This window comes from Salvelinus namaycush, unplaced genomic scaffold (assembly GCF_016432855.1).
Source record: "Salvelinus namaycush isolate Seneca unplaced genomic scaffold, SaNama_1.0 Scaffold520, whole genome shotgun sequence".
NCBI classification, from domain to species: domain Eukaryota; kingdom Metazoa; phylum Chordata; class Actinopteri; order Salmoniformes; family Salmonidae; genus Salvelinus; species Salvelinus namaycush.
The window spans coordinates 141,792-162,423 of NW_024061221.1; the positions used below are offsets into that span (position 1 = coordinate 141,792).

General features: G+C 48.0%; 1 protein-coding gene across 1 annotated transcript; it reads left to right on the top strand.

Moving 5' to 3' along the window:
- Positions 1–255: 255 nt before the first annotated feature.
- On the top strand, positions 256–19,571 carry nit2 (nitrilase family, member 2). The gene is made up of 10 exons (XM_038986599.1): positions 256–390; positions 966–1,084; positions 1,691–1,811; positions 3,830–3,921; positions 6,502–6,595; positions 10,551–10,625; positions 10,795–10,873; positions 16,893–16,991; positions 18,300–18,355; positions 19,113–19,571. The coding sequence occupies exons 1-10, from the start codon at positions 363–365 to the stop codon at positions 19,205–19,207; spliced, it is 858 nt and encodes a 285-aa protein (XP_038842527.1). The 5' UTR covers positions 256–362; the 3' UTR covers positions 19,208–19,571.
- The last annotated feature ends 1,061 nt before the right edge of the window (positions 19,572–20,632 follow it).

Below are 20,632 nucleotides of genomic sequence, written 5' to 3' on the forward strand. Positions count from 1 at the left end.
TTCATGTTAGGATTCGGTTTCAAAGAAGATTTTAAGAAGAGAGACATTGTAGAAGTGGGCGGGGTTTAGGACTTTGTGGCTGTGGTAAGTAGTGACAACCGTTCCACAGGAAGAAGGGCGCAATCGGTCGGAGCCGCTGAGTTAAATAAGAACCGTCGTGCTAATGACATCAAATGAATAATAGTGGCATCTGCTGACCGATTGGGCTAGCCAGCTACACATGCGCATAAACTGAACTAAGTGCTTGAACTAAAACAAAAGACCTTTATTTTGAAAAGATGTCCAGCATAGACCCGGAAGAAGAGATGTTTTTCACGTTCATATTATGAGAATAGGAATCCTGCAAGCTGCTGCAAGCACTGATGTCTTTATTGGCCAAGACAATGTCTAGTAAGTACAACGAGCTGGCTATTGAAGCAGAACGGGCTTTTACAGGTGACAACATTAGCTTTATTTTCGAGCTAGCTATGTTGAGAGTTCCAGCTCAAATGTGCATTGCTGCTCGTGTTGCCATTGAAAATAGGCAAGTATTTATTTTCAGTGCATGTAGTGAAGTTGTAGCAGTTGAAATCGATGTACACCTGTGCAGTCTTCACTTATATGTTTGACCTTTTAGCAGATGCTGTTATCCAGGGCGACTAGAGGAGCAATAAGGGTTACGCGACTTGCTCAAGTGCACTGACATATTTCTTTTTTTAACCTAGTCGGCTCAGGGAGTTCGAACCAGCGACCTTTTGGCTACTGGCCCAATGCTCTTAACCGCGAGGTTACATGTCCCCCTTTATAGACTTTACATTAAAATACTCCCACCATGACACCTTGTTGATCATTGTAGTGTCTGGTCATTGACCTTGAGCAGAACTGAGTAGAATTATGTAATGATCATAGCCAGCATTTGTATTTGCATATCATCGCAGGGTTTTTAGACGTTGTCTGAATGGTGACCATTCTGTTTCTGCCCCCAGAGTTCCGTCTAGCAGTGGTCCAACTACATGTGACGAAGGTCAAAGCTGACAACCTCTCCAGAGCCCGGGGGCTGATTAAAGAAGCAGCTGCACAGGGGGCCAAAGTGGTCGTCTTACCTGTGAGTACACCACCCCTTTACTCTTCTAAAATGTTTCGTGGTGATGGGCCACCCCATGAGCCTGGTTCCTCTCTAGATGTCTTCCTTCTAGGGAGTTTTTCCTGGCCACTGTGCTCTCTCTCTTCTGCTTTTGTTGCTCTTTGTGGTCTAGGCGGGGGCTACCGTAAAGCACTTTGTGACAACTGCTGATGGGAAATATGACAATTGATCTCTTTTTCCAGGAATTAATATTGGCTTGTTTTATTGTTGATTGACTTCTCATTCGAAAGGTTACCAGTTGTTTCCCATAAGGCCTCCCGGGTGGCGCAGTGGTCTAGGGCACTGCATCGCAGTGCTAGCTGCGCCACCAGAGTCTCTGGGTTCGCGCCCAGGCTCTGTCGCAGCCGGCCGCAACCGGGAGGTCCGTGGGGCGACGCACAATTGGCATAGCGTCGTCCGGGTTAGGGAGGGTTTGGCCGGTAGGGATATCCTTGTCTCAGTATGTAAATGTGATAAAATGTATGCACTCTACTGTAAGTCGCTCTGGATAAGAGCGTCTGCTAAATGACTAAAATGTAAAATGTAAATAATACCGTCCAAACATATTGATTATATTTCCATGTACAGGAGTGCTTCAACTCCCCCTATGGAACTAGCTTCTTCCCTGAGTATGCAGAGAAGATCCCTGGAGAGTCCAGTCAGGTTCTGTCTGAGGCAGCCAAGGAGAGCCAGGTGTATCTGGTGGGAGGTGAGAGGAACTCTGGACAACTGTTGGGACTGTCCCCGTAGCTGGACAGCCGTTGGGACTGTCCCCGTAGCTGGACAGCCGCTGGGACTGTCCCCGTAGCTGGACAGCCGCTGGGACTGTCCCCGTAGGTGGACAGCCGCTGGGACTGTCCCCGTGGCTGGACAGCCGCTGGGACTGTCCCCGTGGCTGGACAGCCGCTGGGACTGTCCCCGTGGCTGGACAGCCGCTGGGACTGTCCCCGTGGCTGGACAGCCGCTGGGACTGTCCCCGTGGCTGGACAGCCGCTGGGACTGTCCCCGTAGGTGGACAGCCGCTGGGACTGTCCCCGTAGGTGGACAGCCGCTGGGACTGTCCCCGTAGGTGGACAGCCGCTGGGACTGTCCCCGTAGGTGGACAGCCGCTGGGACTGTCCCCGTAGGTGGACAGCCGCTGGGACTGTCCCCGTAGGTGGACAGCCGCTGGGACTGTCCCCGTAGGTGGACAGCCGCTGGGACTGTCCCCGTAGGTGGACAGCCGCTGGGACTGTCCCCGTAGGTGGACAGCCGCTGGGACTGTCCCCGTAGGTGGACAGCCGCTGGGACTGTCCCCGTAGGTGGACAGCCGCTGGGACTGTCCCCGTAGGTGGACAGCCGCTGGGACTGTCCCCGTAGGTGGACAGCCGCTGGGACTGTCCCCGTAGGTGGACAGCCGCTGGGACTGTCCCCGTAGGTGGACAGCCGCTGGGACTGTCCCCGTAGGTGGACAGCCGCTGGGACTGTCCCCGTAGGTGGACAGCCGCTGGGACTGTCCCCGTAGGTGGACAGCCGCTGGGACTGTCCCCGTAGCTGGACAGCCGTTGGGACTGTCCCCGTAGCTGGACAGCCGTTGGGACTGTCCCCGTAGCTGGACACAGCAGTATAGGAATAGTGGACAGTAGACTGAAAGCAGCTCTTTAGTAGACTCTGATTAAATGATGTGTGTTAGTATATGAGCTGTGTGCTAGTATATGAGCTGTGTGCTAATATATGAGCTGTGTGTTAATATATGAGCTGTGCGTTAATATGAGCTGTGTGTTAGTATATGAGCTGTGTGTTAGTATATGAGCTGTGTGTTAATATGAGCTGTGTGTTAGTATATGAGCTGTGTGTTAGTATATGAGCTGTGTGTTAGTATATGAGCTGTGTGTTAGTATATGAGCTGTGTGTTAGTATATGAGCTGTGTGTTAGTATATGAGCTGTGTGTTAATATATGAGCTGTGTGTTAGTATATGAGCTGTGTGTTAATATATGAGCTGTGTGTTAATATATGAGCTGTGTGTTAGTATGAGCTGTGTGTTAGTATATGAGCTGTGTGTTAATATATGAGCTGTGTGTTAATATATGAGCTGTGTGTTAGTATGAGCTGTGTGTTAGTATATGAGCTGTGTGTTAATATATGAGCTGTGTTAATATATGAGCTGTGTGTTAATATATGAGCTGTGTGTTAATATATGAGCTGTGTGTTAGTATATGAGCTGTGTGTTAATATGAGCTGTGTGTTAATATATGAGCTGTGTGTTAATATATGAGCTGTGTGTTAATATATGAGCTGTGTGTTAATATATGAGCTGTGTGTTAATATATGAGCTGTGTGTTAATATATGAGCTGTGTGTTAATATATGAGCTGTGTGTTAGTATGAGCTGTGTGTTAGTATGAGCTGTGTGTTAGTATATGAGCTGTGTGTTAGTATATGAGCTGTGTGTTAATATATGAGCTGTGTGTTAATATATGAGCTGTGTGTTAATATGAGCTGTGTGTTAATATGAGCTGTGTGTTAATATGAGCTGTGTGTTAATATGAGCTGTGTGTTTATATGGGCTGTGTGTTTATATGGGCTGTGTGTTTATATGGGCTGTGTGTTAAACAGTGGGCTGTGTGTTTATATGAGCTGTGTGTTAAACAGTGGGCTGTGTGTTTATATGGGCTGTGTGTTAAACAGTGGGCTGTGTGTTAAACAGTGGGCTGTGATGTGTTAATGAGATGTATTGGTGTATTCAGGCTCCATCCCTGAGGAGGATGATGGAGGGAAGCTGTATAACACCTGTCCAGTGTTTGGACCTGATGGCAGCCTGGTGCTCAAACACAGGAAGGTAGGAACCTGGTGCTCAAACACAGGAAGGTAGGAACCTGGTGCTCAAACACAGGAAGGTAGGAACCTGGTGCTCACACACAGGAAGGTAGGAACCTGGTGCTCACACACAGGAAGGTAGGAACCTGGTGCTCACACACAGGAAGGTAGGAACCTGGTGCTCACACACAGGAAGGTAGGAACCTGGTGCTCACACACAGGAAGGTAGGAACCTGGTGCTCAAACACAGGAAGGTAGGAACCTGGTGCTCACACACAGGAAGGTAGGAACCTGGTGCTCACACACAGGAAGGTAGGAACCTGGTGCTCAAACACAGGAAGGTAGGAACCTGGTGCTCAAACACAGGAAGGTAGGAACCTGGTGCTCAAACACAGGAAGGTAGGAACCTGGTGCTCACACACAGGAAGGTAGGAACCTGGTGCTCACACACAGGAAGGTAGGAACCTGGTGCTCAAACACAGGAAGGTAGGAACCTGGTGCTCAAACACAGGAAGGTAGGAACCTGGTGCTCAAACACAGGAAGGTAGGAACCTGGTGCTCAAACACAGGAAGGTAGGAACCTGGTGCTCAAACACAGGAAGGTAGGAACCTGGTGCTCAAACACAGGAAGGTAGGAACCTGGTGCTCAAACACAGGAAGGTAGGAACCTGGTGCTCAAACACAGGAAGGTAGGAACCTGGTGCTCAAACACAGGAAGGTAGGAACCTGGTGCTCAAACACAGGAAGGTAGGAACCTGGTGCTCAAACACAGGAAGGTAGGAACCTGGTGCTCAAACACAGGAAGGTAGGAACCTGGTGCTCAAACACAGGAAGGTAGGAACCTGGTGCTCACACACAGGAAGGTAGGAACCTGGTGCTCACACACAGGAAGGTAGGAACCTGGTGCTCACACACAGGAAGGTAGGAACCTGGTGCTCACACACAGGAAGGTAGGAACCTGGTGCTCACACACAGGAAGGTAGGAACCTGGTGCTCAAACACAGGAAGGTAGGAACCTGGTGCTCAAACACAGGAAGGTAGGAACCGGGTGCTCACACACAGGAAGGTAGGAACCGGGTGCTCAAACACAGGAAGGTAGGAACCTGGTGCTCAAACACAGGAAGGTAGGAACCTGGTGCTCAAACACAGGAAGGTAGGAACCTGGTGCTCAAACACAGGAAGGTAGGAACCTGGTGCTCAAACACAGGAAGGTAGGAACCTGGTGCTCAAACACAGGAAGGTAGGAACCTGGTGCTCAAACACAGGAAGGTAGGAACCTGGTGCTCAAACACAGGAAGGTAGGAACCTGGTGCTCAAACACAGGAAGGTAGGAACCTGGTGCTCAAACACAGGAAGGTAGGAACCTGGTGCTCAAACACAGGAAGGTAGGAACCTGGTGCTCAAACACAGGAAGGTAGGAACCTGGTGCTCAAACACAGGAAGGTAGGAACCTGGTGCTCAAACACAGGAAGGTAGGAACCTGGTGCTCAAACACAGGAAGGTAGGAACCTGGTGCTCAAACACAGGAAGGTAGGAACCTGGTGCTCAAACACAGGAAGGTAGGAACCTGGTGCTCAAACACAGGAAGGTAGGAACCTGGTGCTCAAACACAGGAAGGTAGGAACCTGGTGCTCAAACACAGGAAGGTAGGAACCTGGTGCTCAAACACAGGAAGGTAGGAACCTGGTGCTCAAACACAGGAAGGTAGGAACCTGGTGCTCAAACACAGGAAGGTAGGAACCTGGTGCTCAAACACAGGAAGGTAGGAACCTGGTGCTCAAACACAGGAAGGTAGGAACCTGGTGCTCAAACACAGGAAGGTAGGAACCTGGTGCTCAAACACAGGAAGGTAGGAACCTGGTGCTCAAACACAGGAAGGTAGGAACCTGGTGCTCAAACACAGGAAGGTAGGAACCTGGTGCTCACACACAGGAAGGTAGGAACCTGGTGCTCACACACAGGAAGTTAGGAACCTGGTGCTCACACACAGGAAGGTAGGAACCTGGTGCTCACACACAGGAAGGTAGGAACCTGGTGCTCACACACAGGAAGGTAGGAACCTGGTGCTCACACACAGGAAGGTAGGAACCTGGTGCTCAAACACAGGAAGGTAGGAACCTGGTGCTCACACACAGGAAGGTAGGAACCTGGTGCTCACACACAGGAAGGTAGGAACCTGGTGCTCACACACAGGAAGGTAGGAACCTGGTGCTCACACACAGGAAGGTAGGAACCTGGTGCTCACACACAGGAAGGTAGGAACCTGGTGCTCACACACAGGAAGGTAGGAACCTGGTGCTCACACACAGGAAGGTAGGAACCTGGTGCTCACACACAGGAAGGTAGGAACCTGGTGCTCACACACAGGAAGGTAGGAACCTGGTGCTCACACACAGGAAGGTAGGAACCTGGTGCTCAAACACAGGAAGGTAGGAACCTGGTGCTCAAACACAGGAAGGTAGGAACATGGGACATATACATGTATAACACATGCATACAGTATGACTCCAACTTTATGAGGGGAGAAATGCTTTCACAGGACACTGGCTGTATTTGAGTGCCATACATTCTGTCTTTATATTTACCACTATTCCTCTTGAAGATCCACCTGTTTGACATCGACGTTCCAGGGAAGGTCCGTTTCCAGGAGTCAGAGACACTGAGCCCAGGGAGCAACCTGTCAGTGTTCGACACACGTGAGTCTCTGAGCCTGCGTCCCAAATGGCACCCTATTCCCTATGAAGTCAAATTATATTTGCCACATGCTCCCGAGTGGCGCAGCGGTCTAAGGTACTGCATCTCAGTGCACGAGGTGTCACTACAGACCCTGGTTTGATTCCAGGCTGTGTCACAACCAGCCGTGATTGGGAGTCTCATAGGGCGGCGCACAATTGGCCTAGCGTCTCCCGCGTTTGGCCGGGGTAGGCCGTCATTGTAAATAAGAATTTGTTCTTAACTGACTTGCCTGGTTAAATAAAGGTTAAATAAAAAAATAAAACCAACAATGCAGTTAAGAAAATATGTACTAAATAAACTAAAGTAAAAAAGTAACACGATCAAATAACAATAAGAAGACTTTATAAAGTGCCCTCTTCATGAATGTCTTGGTGTGTTTGGACCATGTTAGTTTGTTGGTGATGTGGACACCAAGGAACTTTAAGCTCTCGACCTGCTCCACTACAGCCCCGTCGATGTGAATGGGGGCCTGTTCGGCCCGCCTTTTCCTGTAGTCCACAATCATCTCCTTTGTCTTGATCACGTTGAGGGAGAGGTTGTTGTCCTGGCACCCCACTGCCAGGTCTCTGACCTCCTCCCTATAGGCTGTCTCATCGTTGTTGGTAATCAGGCCTATCACTGTTGTGTCGTCAGCAAACTTAATGATGGTGTTGGAATCGTGCTTGGCCATGCAGTCGTGGGTGAACAGGAAGTACAGGAGGGGATTAAGCACGCACCCCTGAGGGCGCCCATGTTGAGGATCAGCGTGGCGGATGTGTTGTTACCTACCCTTACCACCAGGGGGCGGCCCCTCAGGAAGTCCAGGATCCAGTTGCAGAGGAAGGTGTTTAGTCCCAGGATCCTTAGCTTAGTGATGAGTTTTGAAGGCACTATAGTGTTGAACGCTGAGCTGTAGTCAATGAATAGCATTCTCACATAGGTGTTCCTTTATGTCCAGGTGGGAAAGGGCAGTGTGGAGTGCAGTTTAGATTGCTGTGGATCTGTTGGGGCGATTTGCAAATTGGAGTGTGTCTAGGGTTTCCGGGATGATGGTGTTGATGTGAGCCATGACCAGCCTTTCAAAGCACTTCATGGCTATCGACGTCAGTGCTACGGGGCAGTAGTCATTTAGGCAAGTTACCTTGGCGTTCTTGGGCACTGTGGTGTTGGGACTATGTAATACCTATATGTTTCAAGCAGATAACCAGACTGGGTCAGGGAGAGGTTGAAAAGGTCAGTGAAGACACTTGCCAGTTGGTCTGGGCATGCTCTGAGTACACGTCCTGGTAATCCGTCTGGCCCAGCGGCCTTGTGAATGTTGACCTGTTTAAAGGTCTTACTCACATCAGCTACGGAGAGCGTAGTCACACAGTCTTCCGGAACAGCTGGTGCTCTCATGCATATTTCAGTGTTATTTGTCTCGAAGCGAGCATAAAAGGCATTTAGCCTGGGCAGCTCTCGGCTGGATTTCCCTTTGTTGTCCGTAATAGTTTGCAAGCCCTGACACATCCAAGAGCGTCAGAGCCGGTGTAGTAGGATTCAATCTTAGTCCTGTATTGATGCTTTGTCGGAGGGCATAGCGGGATTTCTTATAAGCGTCCAGATTAGTGTCCCACTCCTTGAAAGCGGCAGCTCTAGCCTTTAGCTCGATGTGGATGTTGCCTGTAATTCATGGCTTCTGCTTGGGAAATGTACGTACAGTCACTGTGGGGATGACATCATCGATGTACTTATTGATGAAGCCAATGACTGATGTGGTGTACTCCTCAATGCTATCGGAAGAATCCCAGAACATATTCCAGTCTGTGCTAGCAAAACAGTCCTGTAGTTTAGCATCTGCTTCATCTGACCACTTCCGTATTGAGCGAGTCACTGGTGCTTCCTGCTTTATTTTTTGCTTGTTAGCAGGAATCAGGAGGATATAATGTTGGTCAGATTTGCCAAAAGGAGGTCGAGGGAGAGCTTTGTACTCGTCTCTCTGTGTGGAGTAAAGGTGGTCTAGAGTTTTTTTCCCTCTGGTTGCACATTTAACATGCTGGTAGAAATGAGGTTAAATGGATTTAAGTTTACCTGCATTAAAGTCCCCGGCCACTAGGAGTGCCACATCTGGATGAGTAGTTTATTGTTTGCTTATGGCCTTATAGAGTTGGTTGAGTGCGGTCTTAGTGCCGGCATTGGTTTGTGGTGGTAAATCGACAGCTATGAAAAATATAGATAAACTATTGGTAAATAGTGTGGTGTACAGCTTATCATGAGGTACTCTACCTCAGGCAAGCAGCTGTTATTGACAAATAGACTCAGATCGCCACCCCTTGTTTTAACGGATACAACTGTTCTGTCCTGCCGATGCACGGAAAACCCAGCCAACTGTATATTATCCATGTCGTCGTTCAGCCACGACTCGCTGAAACATAAGATATTACAGTTTTTAATTCCCGTTGGTAGGATAGTCTTGAACGGAGCTCATCCAATTTATTCTCCAGTGATTGCATGTTGGCCAATGGGACGGATGGTAGAGGTGGGTTACCAACTCGCCGACGAATTGTGCACTTCTTTTGACCAGTAATAGGGTGCCACTTGGGACGCAAGGCTTTTCACATAGTGCCACGTCCAAACCTGTAGCATGCTGGGTATAGTCTGGTAAGTTACTGTGTATTGGGATACCTCTAACCCCGTGTTACTGTGTATTGGGTTAACTTCTTGGCGCACAGATCCCTTTAGCGGGATCATTTTCGTAAACATCCGCTGATTTTCAGAGCGCCAAATTCAAAAAGAATTACTTTTTTTTTTTTTTCATGAAATCACAAGTGCAATATAGCAAAACACAGCTTAGCTTGTTAATCCACCTGTCGTCAGATTTTGATAATATGCTTTACAGCGAAAGCAATCTAAGCGTTTGTGTGAGTTTATCAATCAGTAGACAAAACATTATGAACAGCTAGCATCAAAGTAGCTTCGTCACGAAAGTCAGAAAAGCAATAAAATGAATCGCTTACCTTTGATGATCTTCGGATGTTTGCACTCACGAGACTCCCAGTTACACAATAAATGTTCCTTAAATGTTCGTTAAAGATTATTTTTAAAAACCTCCATTTGTTTGGCGCGTTATGTTCAGTAATCAACAGGCTCGTGCCGGTCATGAAGGGCAGACGAAAATTCCAAATAGTATCCGTAAAGTTCGTAGAAACATGTCAAACGTTTTTATAATCAATCCTCGGGTTGTTTTTAACATAAATAATCTATAATATTTCAACCGGACGGTAAACTATTCAATACTAGAAAGAAAGAAAATGTTGAGCTACCACTGTTGCACGCATGAACTAATGGAAGGACATCTGGCTATCCACTGACGCGATGTGAAAAATCTCGCTCATTTTTCAGAATAAAAGCTTGAAACTATGTCTAAAGACTGTTGAAGCCATTGGAAAATGAATCTGGTTGATATCCCTTTAAACGGAGGAAAGGCAGGCAATGGAACAGGGGTTTTTCAAAATAAGAGGCACTTCCTGGTTGGATTTCGTCAGGTTTTCGCCTGCAAAATCAGTTCTGTTATACTCACAGACAATATTTGGACAGTTTTGGAAACTTTAGAGTTTTCTATCATAATCTGTCAATTATATGCATATTCTAGCATCTGGGCCTGAGAAATAGGCAGCTTACTTTGGGAACGTTATTTTTCCAAACATAAAAATAGTGCCCCTTAGCTTCAAGAGGTTAACTAACCCTGTGTTACTGTGTATTGGGTTAACTAACCCCGTGTTACTGTGTATTGGGTTAACTCTAACCCCGTGTTACTGTGTATTGGGTTAACTCTAACCCCGTGTTAACTTTAACTAGCCTTCTCTGTCATGTCTCCTCTAGCATACTGTTGGGTATTGGGTTAACTCTAACCCCGTGTTAACTTTAACTAGCTCTTCTCTGTCATGTCTCCTCTAGCATACTGTAGGGTGGGTGTAGGGATCTGCTATGACATGAGGTTTGCAGAGCTGGCTCAACTCTACTCTAAGAAAGGTGAGGGTAACATGGTGTCTTTCCAACCTGGTAAACATTGTAGGTAGAGGGGCAGAAAGGATCCCAAAGGGGCATGTATATAAAAAAAATATGAAGTAGGGAATGTATTGAAGTTGCAATGAATGAACAGTGGGCAGACCTGGACAGTGAGGATGTTATCTGTGTTCAGGATGCCAGCTGTTGGTCTACCCTGGAGCCTTCAACATGACCACCGGGCCGGCCCACTGGGAACTGCTGCAGAGAGGAAGGTTGGTATCTGTGTTCAGGATGCCAGCTGTTGGTCTACCCTGGAACCTTCAACATGACCACCGGGCCGGCCCACTGGGAACTGCTGCAGAGAGGAAGGTTGGTATCTGTGTTCAGGATTCCAGCTGTTGGTCTACCCTGGAGCCTTCAACATGACCACCGGGCCGGCCCACTGGGAACTGCTGCAGAGAGGAAGGTTGGTGAACATCCTAGAAGACCAAAGGTTTATGAAACCAGTTTACCGGTAGAGACATGCCATCTAAAGGCTGTGAGACACCGGTAGAGACATGCCATCTAAAGGCTGTGAGACACCGGTAGAGACATGCCATCTAAAGGCTGTGAGACACCGGTAGAGACATGCCATCTAAAGGCTGTGAGACACCGGTAGAGACATGCCTTCTAAAGGCTGTGAGACACCGGTAGAGACATGCCTTCTAAAGGCTGTGAGACACCGGTAGAGACATGCCATCTAAAGGCTGTGAGACACCGGTAGAGACATGCCATCTAAAGGCTGTGAGACACCGGTAGAGACATGCCATCTAAAGGCTGTGAGACACCGGTAGAGACATGCCATCTAAAGGCTGTGAGACACCGGTAGAGACATGCCTTCTAAAGGCTGTGAGACACCGGTAGAGACATGCCATCTAAAGGCTGTGAGACACCGGTAGAGACATGCCATCTAAAGGCTGTGAGACACCGGTATAGTCGTGCCAGAGAGTACTAAGCATCTCTGAACAGAGTACCAGCCGTACAAACCGGTTCTACATCTCGAGAGCATCCTGACTGGATGTGTCACCCTCTGGTATGGCAACTGCACCGCCCGCGACCAGAAGACCCTACAGAGGATGGTGAAGGCGGCCCACCATATTACTGGGGCTCCCAGCCATCCAGGACGTACATGCCAGGCGCTGTCTTAAAGGCCTGATGAATTGACTCCAGCCACCCCAAATGTGGACTGTTCTCCATGCTCCCGTCCGGCAGACGGTACGGCAGGCGGTACCGGTGCTTCAAGGCTCAGACCAACAGACTCCTAAACAGCTTCTCTCCCCTGTCCATAAGACTGTTAAATGGCTAACAACAACTGCTCCCCCTCACACCTACGCTGCTGCTAAAATTATTATTGATTAGATGTATTGTTGTCTCTACCTTCTTGCCCTTTGTGCTGTTGTCTGTGCCCAATAATGTTTGTACCATGTTTTGTGTTGCTACCATGTTGTTGTCATCTGTTGCTGCCTTGCTATGTTGTCTTAAGTCTCTCTTTATGTATTGTGTTTTGTCCTATATTTTTATTCCCAGACCCGTCCCCGCAGGAGGTTTTTTGGTAGGCCGTCAGTGTAAATAAGAATGTGTGTGTATTACTACCACTACGGTGCTGGTCATTGATTATTGATTGCCATTATCATTAGTATGTATCTATTTATCCTGCTACCGGTCATTATTACTCCTGTTTACATGTATATAAACTCAGCAAAGAAAGAAACGTCCTCTCACTGTCAACTGCATTTCTTTCCAGCAAACTTAACATGTGTAAATATTTGTTTGAACAAAACAAGATTCAACACCTGAGACAAACTGAACAAGTTCCACAGACATGTGACTAACAGAAATGGAATAATGTGTCCCTGAACAAAGGGGGGGTCAAAATCAAAAGTAACAGTCAGTATCTGGTGTGGCCACCAGCTGCATTAAGTACTGCAGTGCATCTCCTCATGGACTGCACCAGATTTGTCAGTTCTTGCTGTGAGATGTTACCCCACTATTCCACCAAGGCACCTGCAAGTTCTCGGACATTTCTGGGGGGAAGGGCCCTAGCCCTCACCCTCGATCCAACAGGTCCCAGACGTGCTCAATGGGATTGAGATCCGGACTCTTCGCTGGCCATGGCAGAACACTGACATTCCTGTCTTGCAGGAAATCACGCACAGAACGAGCAGTATGGCTGGTGGCATTGTCATGCTGGAGGGTCATGTCAGGATGAGCCTGCAGGAAGGGTACCACATGAGGGAGGAGGATGTCTTCCCTGTAACGCACAGCGTTGAGATTGCCTGCAATGACAAAAAGCTCAGTCCGATGACGCCCCAGACCATGACGGACCCTCTACCTCCAAATTGATCCCGCTCCAGAGTACAGGCCTCGGTGTAACGCTCATTCCTTCTACGATAAATGCAAAACCGACCATCACCCCTGGTGAGACAAAACCGCGACTCGTCAGTGAAGAGCACTTTTTGCCAGTCCTGTCTGGTCCAGCGACGGTGGGTTTGTGCCCATAGGCAACGTTGTTGCCGGTGATGTCTGGTGAGGACCTGCCTTACAACAGGCCTACAAGCCCTCAGTCCAGCCTCTTTCAGCCTATTGCGGACAGACTGAGCACTGATGGGGGAATTGTGCGTTCCTGGTGTAACTCGGGCAGTTGTTGTTGCCATCCTGTACCTGTCCCGCAGGTGTGATGTTCGGATGTACCGATCCTGTGCAGGTGTTGTTACACGTTGTCTGCCACTGCGAGGACGATCAGCTGTCCGTCCTGTCTCCCTGTAGCGCTGTCTTAGGCGTCTCACAGTACGGACATTGCAATTTATTGCCCTGGCCACATCTGCAGTCCTCATGCCTCCTTGCAGCATGCCTAAGGCATGTTCACGCAGATGAGCAGGGACCCTGGGCATCTTTCTTTTGGTGTTTTTCAGTCAGTAGAAAGGCCTCTTTAGTGTCCTAAGTTTTCATAACTGTGACCTTAATTGCCTACCGTCTGTAAGCTGTTAGTGTCTTAACCACCGTTCCACAAGTGCATGTTCATTAATTGTTTATGGTTCATTGAAGAAGCATGGGAATCAGTATTTAAACCCTTTTACAATGAAGATCTGTAAAGTTATTTGGATTTTTATGAATTATCTTTGAAAGACAAGATCCTGAAAAAGGGACACTTCTTTTTTTTGCGGAGTTTAGTACCATTGGTATATATTTATCTATTTATCCTGCTACTGGCCACTATTAGTCCTGTTTACATGTAAACTACCGTTCAAAAGTTTGGGGTCACTGAAATTTAGAAGGCCAGCATCCCGGAGTCGCCTCTTCACTGTTGACGTTGAGACTGGTGTTTTGTGAAAGCTGCCAGTTGAGGACTTGTGAGGCATCTGTTTCTCAAACTAGACCCTCTAATGTACTTGTCCTCTTGCTCAGTTGTGCACCGGGGCCTCCCACTCCTCTTTCTATTCTGGTTAGAGCCAGTTTGCTCTGTTCTGTGAAGGGAGTAGTACACATCTTCAGTTTCTTGGCAATTTCCCGCATGGAATAGCCTTCGTTTCTCAGAACAGACTGACGAGTTTCAGAAGGAAGTTATTTGTTTCTGGACATTTTGAGCCTGTAAACGAACCCACAAAATGCTGATGCTCCGGATACTCAACTAGTCTAAAGAAGGCCAGTTTTATTGCTTCTTTAATCAGACAACAGTTTTCAGCTGTGCTAACTGTGGCGTACAGCAGGTCAGCCACCAGGGGGAGACTCGTCGAGGCCTGGTAACAGATGGAGTATACAGCACGAGGCGATGGCTCCATCTGCTGGACGTGCCAGGTCTCGACGGGCTCTCCAGCCAGGACTAATTGGGGCTGATTGGGAGCTGGTGAGTAATCAAGGGCGGATTGCTCACCAGCTGTGCAAGGCCCATAAAGCTGCCAGAAGGGCAGCACACAGGGAGAGTGGGGGAAGAAAGGACTCCCGTGGTATTGTTGACGGTTGCAGAGGTAAGAAGAGGGAGTTCAGTTTTGTGCCCGACAGGATACCGCCAGACCCGGAATACCAGAAGACGGCATCCCGGAGAGGGAATCCCAGAAGACGGCATCCCGGAGAGGGAATCCCAGAAGACGGCATCCCGGAGAGGGAATCCCAGAAGACGGCATCCCGGAGAGGGCATCCCAGAAGACGGCATCCCGGAGAGGGCATCCCAGAAGACGGCATCCCGGAGAGGGAATCCCAGAAGACGGCATCCCGGAGAGGGAATCCCAGAAGACGGCATCCCGGAGAGGGTATCATAGGGGAGACCTATCCGTTCCTCTTTGATCTATTATTTAAATTAACACCCTTGAAACTGATCCTTCTCTGTCCGTGTCTGATATGGGTAAACGTCTTGACCAAACCCCCTGGTCTGCCACATAACATAATTGCGAAAAGGTTTTCTAATAATCAATTAGCCTTTTTAAAATGATTAACTTGTATTAGCTAACACAACGTGCCATTGAAACACAGGAGTGATGGTTGCTGATAATGGGCCTCTGTACACCTATGAAGATATTCCATTAAAAATCAGCCGTTTCCAGCTACAATATTCATTTACAACATTAACAATGTCTACACTGTATTTCTGATCAATTTGCTATTTTACTTTTTTTTTTTTAAAGGACATTTCTAAGTGACCCCAAACTTTTGAACGGTAGTGTATATATTACCGTAGTATTTATATATTCCTGCTACCAGTCACTTTTCAGCCCTGTTTACATGTATATCTCTTTCTCCTAACCCCTGGCTGCATGTACATACAGTGTCTCCTAACCCCTGGCTGCATGTACATACAGTGTCTCCTAACCCCTGGCTGCATGTACATACAGTGTCTCCTAACCCCTGGCTGCATGTACATACAGTGTCTCCTAACCCCTGGCTGCATGTACATACAGTGTCTCCTAACCCCTGGCTGCATGTACATACAGTGTCTCCTAACCCCTGGCTGCATGTACATAGTGTCTCCTAACCCCTGGCTGCATGTACATACAGTGTCTCCTAACCCCTGGCTGCATGTACATACAGTGTCTCCTAACCCCTGGCTGCATGTACATACAGTGTCTCCTAACCCCTGGCTGCATGTACATACAGTGTCTCCTAACCCCTGGCTGCATGTACATACAGTGTCTCCTAACCCCTGGCTGCATGTACATACAGTGTCTCCTAACCCCTGGCTGCATGTACATACAGTGTCTCCTAACCCCTGGCTGCATGTACATACAGTGTCTCCTAACCCCTGGCTGCATGTACATACAGTGTCTCCTAACCCCTGGCTGCATGTACATACAGTGTCTCCTAACCCCTGGCTGCATGTACATACAGTGTCTCCTAACCCCTGGCTGCATGTACATACAGTGTCTCCTAACCCCTGGCTGCATGTACATACAGTGTCTCCTAACCCCTGGCTGCATGTACATACAGTGTCTCCTAACCCCTGGCTGCATGTACATACAGTGTCTCCTAACCCCTGGCTGCATGTACATACAGTGTCTCCTAACCCCTGGCTGCATGTACATACAGTGTCTCCTAACCCCTGGCTGCATGTACATACAGTGTCTCCTAACCCCTGGCTGCATGTACATACAGTGTCTCCTAACCCCTGGCTGCATGTACATACAGTGTCTCCTAACCCCTGGCTGCATGTACATAGTGTCTCCTAACCCCTGGCTGCATGTACATACAGTGTCTCCTAACCCCTGGCTGCATGTACATACAGTGTCTCCTAACCCCTGGCTGCATGTACATACAGTGTCTCCTAACCCCTGGCTGCATGTACATACAGTGTCTCCTAACCCCTGGCTGCATGTACATACAGTGTCTCCTAACCCCTGGCTGCATGTACATACAGTGTCTCCTAACCCCTGGCTGCATGTACATACAGTGTCTCCTAACCCCTGGCTGCATGTACATACAGTGTCTCCTAACCCCTGGCTGCATGTACATACAGTGTCTCCTAACCCCTGGCTGCATGTACATACAGTGTCTACCAGTGTCTTTCTCTGTAAATCTGGTACTGGCCCAGACCATGTATGTAGCTTCTACTATATTGAATAGTGAACTGTTGGGTCGGCTTGCAAGTCAAGCATTTCACTGTACTTGTGCATGTGACAACTTAAACTTGAATTGCGCAAAAATGTAAGCCACCAGCGGGGGGTCTCAAACACGCCACGCCGAACGAACGGCAGACGGATGGCAGATTTGCTGCGGTGTGTGTGTGGTCCTTAACTCAGACTCTTGTCTGTCTCTCCCTACCAGGGCGGTTGATAACCAGGTGTATGTGGCCACGGCTTCCCCTGCCAGGGATGAGACGGCCTCCTACGTGGCCTGGGGTCACAGTACTGTTGTTAGTCCCTGGTGAGTACCAGACAGCCTGGGGTCACAGCTCTGTTGTTAGTCCCTGGTGAGTACCAGACAGCCTGGGGTCACAGCACTGTTGTTAGTCCCTGGTGAGTACTAGACAGCCTGGGGTCACAGCTCTGTTAGTCCCTGGTGAGTACCAGACAGCCTGGGGTCACAGCACTGTTGTTAGTCCCTGGTGAGTACCAGACAGCCTGGGGTCACAGCACTGTTGTTAGTCCCTGGTGAGTACCAGACAGCCTGGGGTCACAGCACTGTTGTTAGTCCCTGGTGAGTACCAGACAGCCTGGGGTCACAGAAGTGTTAGCCCTGGTGAGTACCAGACAGCCTGGGGTCACAGCACTGTTAGTCCCTGGTGAGTACTAGACAGCCTGGGGTCACAGCTCTGTTGTTAGTCCCTGGTGAGTACTAGACAGCCTGGGGTCACAGCACTGTTGTTAGTCCCTGGTGAGTACCAGACAGCCTGGGGTCACAGCACTGTTGTTAGTCCCTGGTGAGTACCAGACAGCCTGGGGTCACAGCTCTGTTGTTAGTCCCTGGTGAGTACTAGACAGCCTGGGGTCACAGCTCTGTTGTTAGTCCCTGGTGAGTACCAGACAGCCTGGGGTCACAGCTCTGTTGTTAGTCCCTGGTGAGTACTAGACAGCCTGGGGTCACAGCACTGTTGTTAGTCCCTGGTGAGTACCAGACAGCCTGGGGTCACAGCACTGTTAGTCCCTGGTGAGTACCAGACAGCCTGGGGTCACAGCACTGTTGTTAGTCCCTGGGGTCACAGCACTGTTGTTAGTCCCTGGTGAGTACCAGACAGCCTGGGGTCACAGCACTGTTGTTAGTCCCTGGTGAGTACTAGACAGCCTGGGGTCACAGCACTGTTGTTAGTCCCTGGTGAGTACCAGACAGCCTGGGGTCACAGCTCTGTTGTTAGTCCCTGGTGAGTACTAGACAGCCTGGGGTCACAGCACTGTTGTTAGTCCCTGGGGTCACAGCTCTGTTGTTAGTCCCTGGTGAGTACCAGACAGCCTGGGGTCACAGCACTGTTAGTCCCTGGTGAGTACTAGACAGCCTGGGGTCACAGCACTGTTAGTCCCTGGTGAGTACTAGACAGCCAGCACGTACTGTCGTGTGTGATGCCACATGCAGTGTCTGTAATCACTGTTTTCTACTGTTTTCACTGAAGGTGCCAGTATGTTTTCTGTGTGGTTGTCACGTTGCCACAGAGACCAGTCATGTCCTGTGTACAGAATGTGTTTTATTGGATGTGTGATGTGATTGAAAGAATTTCTAACAGTTCCATTATCATGACAGGGGAGAGGTGATATCTAAGGCGGGGACTGAAGAGACTGTTGTTTACGCAGACATTGGTGAGTGGTACCGGACTGGTTCAGTGTGGTTGAGTGGTCCTAAACCTCTTAGTGAGCCAGCACCATTATCCGTTATTTAATGTAACTGTAGTTTGAGCCAGCATCGTTATCTAATGTAACTGTAGTTTGAGCCAGCATCGTTATCTAATGTAACTGTAGTTTGAGCCAGCATCGTTATCTAATGTAACTGTAGTTTGAGCCAGCATCGTTATCTAATGTAACTGTAGTTTGAGCCAGCATCGTTATCTAATGTAACTGTAGTTTGAGCCAGCATCATTATCTAATGTAACTGTAGTTGAGCCAGCATCGTTATCTAATGTAACTGTAGTTTGAGCCAGCATCGTTATCTAATGTAACTGTAGTTTGAGCCAGCATCATTATTTAATGTAACTGTAGTTTGAGCCAGCATCATTATCTAATGTAACTGTAGTTTGAGCCAGCATCATTATCTAATGTAACTGTAGTTTGAGCCAGCATCATTATCTAATGTAACTGTAGTTGAGCCAGCATCGTTATCTAATGTAACTGTAGTTGAGCCAGCATCGTTATCTAATGTAACTAGTTGAGCCAGCATCGTTATCTAATGTAACTGTAGTTGAGCCAGCATCGTTATCTAATGTAACTAGTTGAGCCAGCATCGTTATCTAATGTAACTGTAGTTTGAGCCAGCACTGTTATCCACTGTGACTAATGTAACTAGTTTACTTTAGCTTATCAGTGTCCTAACCTCTCCCTATGTGGTCTGTGTGTTTCTCAGACCTGCAGTATTTGGCCGACGTTCGTCAACAGATCCCCATCACAGCCCAACGCCGCAGTGACCTCTACACTGTGAACGCAGTGCAGGAGGGATGAACTTTAACCCCTGAACCCCTAGCTATGAGAAACTCAGGAGTTACAGTTAACAGACCTGTCTATTGTTGGTGAGAAATTGGTAGCTGGAGCATGAGTGTTGGCTACACAGCTTGTGCCTACAATACATGATTCCACTGTGACTTACAGTGGAGTAGCAGCTGTGGAACCAGTGAGATATTCTGTGTAATCAGTAAATGTAGTCTGAGGTGAATGTAATAAAGCACAATATCTTAGATGGAACCATTTCACACAAAGAGGATGTATGTCCTCTCTAATTTCCATAACATCTCACATCTGTTTCCAAATCTACATCCAGTTCAATTAAAAATACATTTTTGCCAAGAAATACTCCTGTCTGCTCTGTTCTCCTGGTGTTAAAACATCAGCTATTCTGAGCATCTCCAGTGGCTGTAGACTATTTCAATCTCTTCATGACAAGATCAAAATGCATCAAACAGACGAGATACATCACAACCCGATTTGACCCTTTTATTTCTGCAGCAAACGCACAGTATCTGTCTATAACAAAGATCCATAATTGTCAGGGAGTGCCGTGTGTAGAGAGAAATAGGAAGTGAGGGGGTACTGTAGGTACCTGGCCAATGTAAGAACAGGGATGGGCAATGTGATCCAAACAACAGTAAGCAACACTATCATTATGCCCACACTCTGGTATTCACTTAGAGGCAATCTGCAGTTGCTTCATCCATACCCATTGATTCTTGACGAATACATGCCTCGTGCTTAGTTCAACTGTCTTACCCCATCAGAACCCAAAATATTAGGGCTCTAGCCAATCAGATCGGCTTCAGCCCACTTCTGCATCAGTGGAGGCTGCAGAGGGGAGGACGGCTCATCATAATGGCTGGCATGGAGTGAATCAAATAGTCATTTGTCACATGCGGTGGATACATGTGTAGACCTTATTGGGAAATGCTTACAAGCTCCTTAACCAACAGTGCAGTTTTAAGGAAAAAAAATAAATGTTAAGTAAAAAATAGAAATAATAAACACGTGTTTGATACCATTAAAGAGCGCTGACAGAGATGGTCGCCTCGCGTCGAGTTCTTAGGAAACTATGCAGTATTTAGTTTTTTTATGTGTTATTTCTTACATTGTTACCCCAGGAAATATTAAGTCTTATTACATACAGCCGGAAAGATCTATTGGATAAAAGTGCAATGTCAACTTACCAACATTACGAACAGGAATACGACTTTCCCGAAGTGGATCCTCTGTTCGCACCACCACCCAGGACAATGGAGTTCATTCCAAAACGACGGCGCAGATTAACGACTCATGGTGTAATCATAACAGGAACTCAAGTCCTTCTGCTCATCTAGAATTCCTTACACTCAAGTGGCAGCCATTATACCTACCAAGAGAATTCTCATCAGTTATAGTCACAGCTGTAGCAGACACCAA

Coding starts and splice junctions, on each gene's coding strand:
- nit2 (XM_038986599.1), top strand. CDS start 363: ATGTCTTTATTGGCCAAGACAATGTCTA. Junction 1,085..1,690: donor CCAAAGTGGTCGTCTTACCT/GTGAGTACACCA, acceptor TTCCATGTACAG/GAGTGCTTCAACTCCCCCTA. Junction 18,356..19,112: donor TGTTGTTTACGCAGACATTG/GTGAGTGGTACC, acceptor TGTGTTTCTCAG/ACCTGCAGTATTTGGCCGAC.